The sequence below is a fragment of the Squalius cephalus genome (assembly GCF_949319135.1).
Source record: "Squalius cephalus genome assembly, chromosome: 15".
NCBI classification, from domain to species: Eukaryota; Metazoa; Chordata; class Actinopteri; order Cypriniformes; family Leuciscidae; genus Squalius; species Squalius cephalus.
The window spans coordinates 342,501-350,000 of record NC_137136.1 but is presented as its reverse complement, the minus strand read 5'-3'; the positions used below and the strand labels follow the sequence as shown (position 1 = coordinate 350,000).

The following is a 7,500-nucleotide window of genomic DNA, read 5'->3' as shown; positions in this document are numbered from 1 at the left end:
TGTGTGTGTGTGTGTGTGTCTAACCCTGAGGCGATCGAAGAGACCAGCGGGATTATTCCCAGCAAAATACTGAGAAGCGTGTGTGTGTGTGTGTGTGTGTGTGTGTGTGTGTCTAACCCTGAGGCGATCGAAGAGACCAGCGGGATTATTCCCAGCAAAATACTGTGACGTGTGTGTGTGTGTGTGTGTGTGTGTGTGTGTGTGTGTGTGTGTGTGTGAGACGCACTTGATCTGAAAGGCGCAGGACGTGATCATGATGAAGAACATGATGTAGAAGATGGGATGTGTGAGTGTGTGTGTGAGTGTGAGTGTGTGTGTGTGTGTGTGTGTGTGTGTGTGTGTGTGTGTGTGTGTGTGAGTGTGTGTGTGAGACGCACTTGATCTGGAAGGCGCAGGACACGATCATGATGACGAACATGATGTAGAAGATGGGATAGGTGAGCTGTAAGTGACTTCCTCGGATCGTCTCCGTGATCATTCCTGAAACGGCCTTCACTGAGATCACTGTCACCGACGCTGCAACACACACACACACACACACACACACACACACACCCCGTCACTGCTCCGCGCATCAGGATCAGGATCAATCATTATCAAACTAGACTTTCTATGCCAAAACTAGGAAATATTTAAGGAGAGGATTTGGATTTTTTGTTTTAAATGACAGTATCTGGATACTTCTCTGGAGCTGTTCGTGTGTCGCTCAGAAATTACCAATTTCTTTTTTTATTATTTCAATTAAATGAATGTACTATATTTTAGTATAATAATGTTTTTTATTTAATATTTTGTATTTTTAGGGGATTTTGTGGTACTAAATTATATTTACGCTGTATTTATAATCCATTTATTCACTTTTTAAGGATAGACCTGAAAATTAAACTTAAACTGTGGTAAATCTTGAACGCTTTAGAGCGACAGACTGAAGTTTGATCTCTTCAAAGACGACACTTGGCAGATTATTGCTGGAAAGTGGAAAACGTTTTAAAAAGTGAACTTAAAAAAGTTACAGAATTTTACGTTTATTGTTATGAAAAATGCACTAATATACTATTTTCAAGTTGTATATGAAATATATATTTCAAAACCACGTTTTACTCTAAAACTGTGAGAAAATCAAAGCCATGTGTTCCAAATGTGAGGTTGATATCTCATAAATGATCTTTCAGTGAGATGTTGTTCGGCTGCAGTTCCAAACGCTTCCACCTTTACCAAGTTTCATACCATTCCGATGAAGTAAAAATAAAAAAGTAACATTTTTCGTTCAAAAATGACGAAGAGCACCAGAGGGCTAAACCAGCTTCTGCAGGATCTCAAGCCCTAATGAAAGGAACCAGACACTTTCTCATCATCTTCAGTCTCATACGTATATAACCAGAGCAGAATCTGTTCTCACCGAGTAACGCCACCATGACCATGATGATCACGATGTGCTTCATGTTCCTGCACTTGTACAGATACATCAGGATAGCGAAGAGAATCGCTTCGAACGACTGCAGAGAGAGACAGATGAAACACTCCTCAAGCACCACAGCATTTATATCACAGTCGTGTTTGTGTCACTTTTCCGATGGATTCTTGATCGGATCGAAGTCTGAGATGAAACTCACGAAGTAGATGAGGAAGAGCCAGCTGACCAGCGAGCGCTCCACCATGTTGGCCGTCACATGAGGGGACGAATGAGGGGCAAAGGTCACCAGAAAGTAGGTGCCGGTCAGAGCTAAAGCGCCTCCTGTGAACGAAACGGCTTTATTACAAGACCGTCAATCGCGTGTTCATGTTCATGTTCACGTTACATTATGAATCCAGTGTTGGGTTTCATCAGGGGTTTGTGGAAGGCAGGTCTCGTTTCCTACTGATATTCTTGAGTGATCCTCAGATCAACTGAATTAACATCACACAGAACTGATTCAGTGTGTGTGTGTGTGTGTGTGTGTGTGTGTGTGTGTGTGAGTGTGTCTGTGAGTGTGTGTGTGTGTATTAGCAGTGATTGTTAGTGTCCAGCAGTCATGAGTTTGATTCTCAGAACAGGAATGAACTGATGTGATGTGAATAAGCTCAAAACTAATTAGTGGAATTGGCAATGTTGCAAACTCTCCCCAGTCTTACTTTATACTTTATAATATACCTTTGAGTTTCATTATTTTACAGTATAACAATAGAAGACAAGAACTTGAATATGAATCTGATCTCACCGAGGATATCTGAAGCACGTAACGTTTCCTTGAGGAACACCACAGAAATAACAGCACTCGCTGAAAGAGAAGAACCAGCGTTACAAGCTTTAAACACCATTAGAAGAGTAAAATACTGAGTGTGGTGTTTTACTGTGGTGTTTTACTGTCCCTGATGTGGTGTTTTACTGTCCCTGATGTGGTGTTTTACTGTGGTGTTTTACTGTGGTGTTTTACTGTGGTGTTTTACTGTGGTGTTTTACTGTCCCTGATGTGGTGTTTTACTGTCCCTGATGTGGTGTTTTACTGTGGTGTTTTACTGTGGTGTTTTACTGTCCCTGATGTGGTGTTTTACTGTGGTGTTTTACTGTCCCTGATGTGGTGTTTTACTGTCCCTGATGTGGTGTTTTACTGTGGTGTTTTACTGTCCCTGATGTGGTGTTTTACTGTGGTGTTTTACTGTGGTGTTTTACTGTGGTGTTTTACTGTCCCTGATGTGGTGTTTTACTGTGGTGTTTTACTGTGGTGTTTTACTGTCCCTGATGTGGTGTTTTACTGTGGTGTTTTACTGTGGTGTTTTACTGTGGTGTTTTACTGTCCCTGATGTGGTGTTTTACTGTCCCTGATGTGGTGTTTTACTGTGGTGTTTTACTGTGGTGTTTTACTGTCCCTGATGTGGTGTTTTACTGTGGTGTTTTACTGTCCCTGATGTGGTGTTTTACTGTCCCTGATGTGGTGTTTTACTGTGGTGTTTTACTGTCCCTGATGTGGTGTTTTACTGTGGTGTTTTACTGTGGTGTTTTACTGTGGTGTTTTACTGTCCCTGATGTGGTGTTTTACTGTGGTGTTTTACTGTGGTGTTTTACTGTCCCTGATGTGGTGTTTTACTGTGGTGTTTTACTGTCCCTGATGTGGTGTTTTACTGTGGTGTTTTACTGTGGTGTTTTACTGTGGTGTTTTACTGTGGTGTTTTACTGTCCCTGATGTGGTGTTTTACTGTGGTGTTTTACTGTGGTGTTTTACTGTCCCTGATGTGGTGTTTTACTGTCCCTGATGTGGTGTTTTACTGTGGTGTTTTACTGTCCCTGATGTGGTGTTACTGTGGTGTTTTACTGTCCCTGATGTGGTGTTTTACTGTGGTGTTTTACTGTGGTGTTTTACTGTCCCTGATGTGGTGTTTTACTGTGGTGTTTTACTGTGGTGTTTTACTGTGGTGTTACTGTGGTGTTTTACTGTCCCTGATGTGGTGTTTTACTGTGGTGTTTTACTGTGGTGTTTTACTGTCCCTGATGTGGTGTTTTACTGTGGTGTTTTACTGTCCCTGATGTGGTGTTTTACTGTGGTGTTTTACTGTCCCTGATGCGGTGTTTTACTGTGGTGTTTTACTGTGGTGTTTTACTGTCCCTGATGTGGTGTTTTACTGTGGTGTTACTGTGGTGTTTTACTGTCCCTGATGCGGTGTTTTACTGTGGTGTTACTGTGGTGTTTTTTTACTGTGTCGTTACTGTGTCGTTACTGTGGTGTTTTACTGTGGTGTTTTACTGTCCCTGATGTGGTGTTTTACTGTGGTGTTTTACTGTCCCTGATGTGGTGTTTTACTGTGGTGTTTTACTGTCCCTGATGTGGTGTTTTACTGTGGTGTTTTACCGATGACAGACACACAGCCGAGAGGAGCGATGAGCGACGCCGGAGCAAATCCATATGCAGCGAAGTTTCCCAGTTCTCCCAATCCCATGAGCAAGATCCCACACCACCACAGACGACTGGTGTAGTACGGGCTTGTCCCGCGCTGAGACTGACGCATGTGTGTGTATTTCTGCACAGCAAACACCAGCAGAGATCGAAACACTGAAACACTGAAGAGCAGATGTTTGTGAGTGATGTCCATGTGACTGTTAATGAGTGTCGAGGTTCACCTGGATATTTAAGGAGATGCTGATGAGAAAGTTTCCACACACTGCAATGCAGATCCCCACGATATAAACCTGCGAACACAAAACATCAGCTCATAGACCACAGAAACACACGCGTGTTGATCCTGAAACAACATTCCTATCGAAGATAGTCAAAAACGTCTAAATTAATCCTAAAATTATGAGGAAACAATAAGATGATAAATAATGTCGCTAGTGTAGGGAAAGATGGGACTAAGTACAGGAGTACTGAGTTTATTCTCAGATTAGAGGCTGTTTTAGCTGCAGTTTGAGTTTAATCTCAGGTTAGATGCTGTTTTTAGCTGTAGTTTGAGTTTAATCTCAGGTTAGATGGTATATTTTGAGTTTAATTTCAGTTTAGATGCTGTAGTTTGAGTTTAATTTCAGTTTAGATGCTGTTTTAGCTGTAGTTTGAGTTTAATTTCAGATTAGATGCTGTTTTAGCTGTATTTTGAGTTTAATTTCAGGTTAGATGCTGTTTTTAGCTGTAGTTTGAGTTTAATCTCCGGTTAGATGGTATATTTTGAGTTTAATTTCAGTTTAGATGCTGTTTTAGCTGTAGTTTGAGTTTAATCTCAGATTAGATGCTGTTTTAGCTGTAGTTTGAGTTTAATCTCAGGTTAGATGCTGTTTTTAGCAGTAGTTTGAGTTTAATCTCAGATTAAATGCTGTTTTAGATGCTGTTTTATCTTAGTTTGAGTTTAATCTCAGATTAGATGCTGCTTTAGCTGTAGTTTGAGTTTAATCTCAGGTTAGATGGTATAGTTTGAGTTTAATTTCAGTTTAGATGCTGTTTTAGCTGCAGTTTGAGTTTAATTTCAGTTTAGATGCTGTTTTAGCTGCAGTTTGAGTTTAATCTCAGATTAGATGCTGTTTTAGCTGTAGTTTGAGTTTAATCTCAGGTTAGATGCTGTTTTTAGCAGTATTTTGAGTTTAATCTCAGATTAAATGCTGTTTTAGATGCTGTTTTATCTTAGTTTGAGTTTAATCTAAGATTAGATGCTGTTTTAGCTGTAGTTTGAGTTTAATCGCAGATTAGATGCTGTTTTTAGCAGTAGTTTGAGTTTAATCTCAGATTAAATGCTGTTTTAGATGCTGTTTTATCTTAGTTTGAGTTTAATCTCAGATTAGATGCTGCTTTAGCTGTAGTTTGAGTTTAATCTCAGGTTAGATGGTATATTTTGAGTTTAATTTCAGTTTAGATGCTGTTTTAGCTGCAGTTTGAGTTTAATCTCAGGTTAGATGCTGTTTTTAGCTGTAGTTTGAGTTTAATCTCAGGTTAGATGGTATATTTTGAGTTTAATTTCAGTTTAGATGCTGTAGTTTGAGTTTAATTTCAGATTAGATGCTGTTTTAGCTGTATTTTGAGTTTAATTTCAGGTTAGATGCTGTTTTTAGCTGTAGTTTGAGTTTAATCTCCGGTTAGATGGTATATTTTGAGTTTAATTTCAGTTTAGATGCTGTTTTAGCTGTAGTTTGAGTTTAATCTCAGGTTAGATGGTATATTTTGAGTTTAATTTCAGTTTAGATGCTGTAGTTTGAGTTTAATTTCAGATTAGATGCTGTTTTAGCTGTATTTTGAGTTTAATTTCAGGTTAGATGCTGTTTTTAGCTGTAGTTTGAGTTTAATCTCCGGTTAGATGGTATATTTTGAGTTTAATTTCAGTTTAGATGCTGTTTTAGCTGTAGTTTGAGTTTAATCTCAGATTAGATGCTGTTTTAGCTGTAGTTTGAGTTTAATCTCAGGTTAGATGCTGTTTTTAGCAGTAGTTTGAGTTTAATCTCAGATTAAATGCTGTTTTAGATGCTGTTTTATCTTAGTTTGAGTTTAATCTCAGATTAGATGCTGCTTTAGCTGTAGTTTGAGTTTAATCTCAGGTTAGATGGTATATATTGAGTTTAATTTCAGATTAGATGCTGTTTTAGCTGTAGTTTGAGTTTAATCTCAGATTAGATGCTGTTTTAGCTGTAGTTTGAGTTTAATCTCAGGTTAGATGCTGTTTTTAGCAGTAGTTTGAGTTTAATCTCAGATTAAATGCTGATTTAGATGCTGTTTTATCTTAGTTTGAGTTTAATCTCAGATTAGATGCTGCTTTAGCTGTAGTTTGAGTTTAATCTCAGGTTAGATGGTATATATTGAGTTTAATTTCAGATTAGATGCTGTTTTAGCTGCAGTTTGAGTTTAATCTCAGGTTAGATGGTATAGTTTGAGTTTAATTTCAGGTTAGATGCTGTTTTAGCTGTAGTTTGAGTTTAATCTCAGGTTAGATGGTATATTTTGAGTTTAATTTCAGTTTAGATGCTGTTTTAGCTGTAGTTTGAGTTTAATCTCAGATTAGATGCTGTTTTAGCTGTAGTTTGAGTTTAATCTCAGGTTAGATGCTGTTTTTAGCAGTAGTTTGAGTTTAATCTCAGATTAAATGCTGTTTTAGATGCTGTTTTATCTTAGTTTGAGTTTAATCTCAGATTAGATGCTGCTTTAGCTGTAGTTTGAGTTTAATCTCAGGTTAGATGGTATATATTGAGTTTAATTTCAGATTAGATGCTGTTTTAGCTGCAGTTTGAGTTTAATCTCAGGTTAGATGGTATAGTTTGAGTTTAATTTCAGGTTAGATGCTGTTTTAGCTGTAGTTTGAGTTTAATCTCAGGTTAGATGGTATATTTTGAGTTTAATTTCAGTTTAGATGCTGTTTTAGCTGTAGTTTGAGTTTAATCTCAGATTAGATGCTGTTTTAGCTGTAGTTTGAGTTTAATCTCAGGTTAGATGCTGTTTTTAGCAGTAGTTTGAGTTTAATCTCAGATTAAATGCTGTTTTAGATGCTGTTTTATCTTAGTTTGAGTTTAATCTCAGATTAGATGCTGCTTTAGCTGTAGTTTGAGTTTAATCTCAGGTTAGATGGTATATATTGAGTTTAATTTCAGATTAGATGCTGTTTTAGCTGCAGTTTGAGTTTAATCTCAGGTTAGATGGTATAGTTTGATTTTAATTTCAGGTTAGATGCTGTTTTAGCTGTAGTTTGAGTTTAATCTCAGGTTAGATGGTATAGTTTGAGTTTAATCTCAGGTTAGATGCTGTTTTAGCTGTAGTTTGAGTTTAATCTCTGGTTAGATGGTATATTTTGAGTTTAATTTCAGTTTAGATGCTGTAGTTTGAGTTTAATTTCAGATTAGATGGTGTAGTTTGAGTTTAATCTCAGGTTAGATGCTGTTTTAGCTGTAGTTTGCGTTTAATCACAGATACACTGTTAATTTTGTACCTCCATCTTGGATCTTCACTTGTAGTTCCCACAAGTCATGTAAAGTGAGTGAATAACCACATTCACAAACACACTGCACAAGTGAAAAGAACAACAGACACAACTTCAACACAACTGTGTGCGTGTTCAGCT

At 37.7% G+C, this 7,500-nt stretch overlaps 1 protein-coding gene across 2 annotated transcripts in view; it reads right to left on the bottom strand.

Moving 5' to 3' along the window:
* The window catches only part of nipal2 (NIPA like domain containing 2), a 13,781-nt gene that overhangs the window by 5,839 nt on the left and 442 nt on the right, over positions 1 to 7,500 (bottom strand). For both annotated transcript variants that reach the window (XM_079894115.1, XM_079894116.1), the window contains exons 2-8: positions 7,369 to 7,441; positions 4,094 to 4,162; positions 3,825 to 3,993; positions 2,199 to 2,258; positions 1,614 to 1,735; positions 1,400 to 1,496; positions 378 to 516 (exon numbers count right to left, since the gene is read on the bottom strand). In XM_079894115.1, coding sequence (XP_079750241.1) covers positions 378 to 516; positions 1,400 to 1,496; positions 1,614 to 1,735; positions 2,199 to 2,258; positions 3,825 to 3,993; positions 4,094 to 4,162; positions 7,369 to 7,374 — 662 coding nt within the window. In that variant the 5' untranslated portion in view covers positions 7,375 to 7,441. The remainder of the gene's footprint in view (positions 1 to 377; positions 517 to 1,399; positions 1,497 to 1,613; positions 1,736 to 2,198; positions 2,259 to 3,824; positions 3,994 to 4,093; positions 4,163 to 7,368; positions 7,442 to 7,500) is intronic.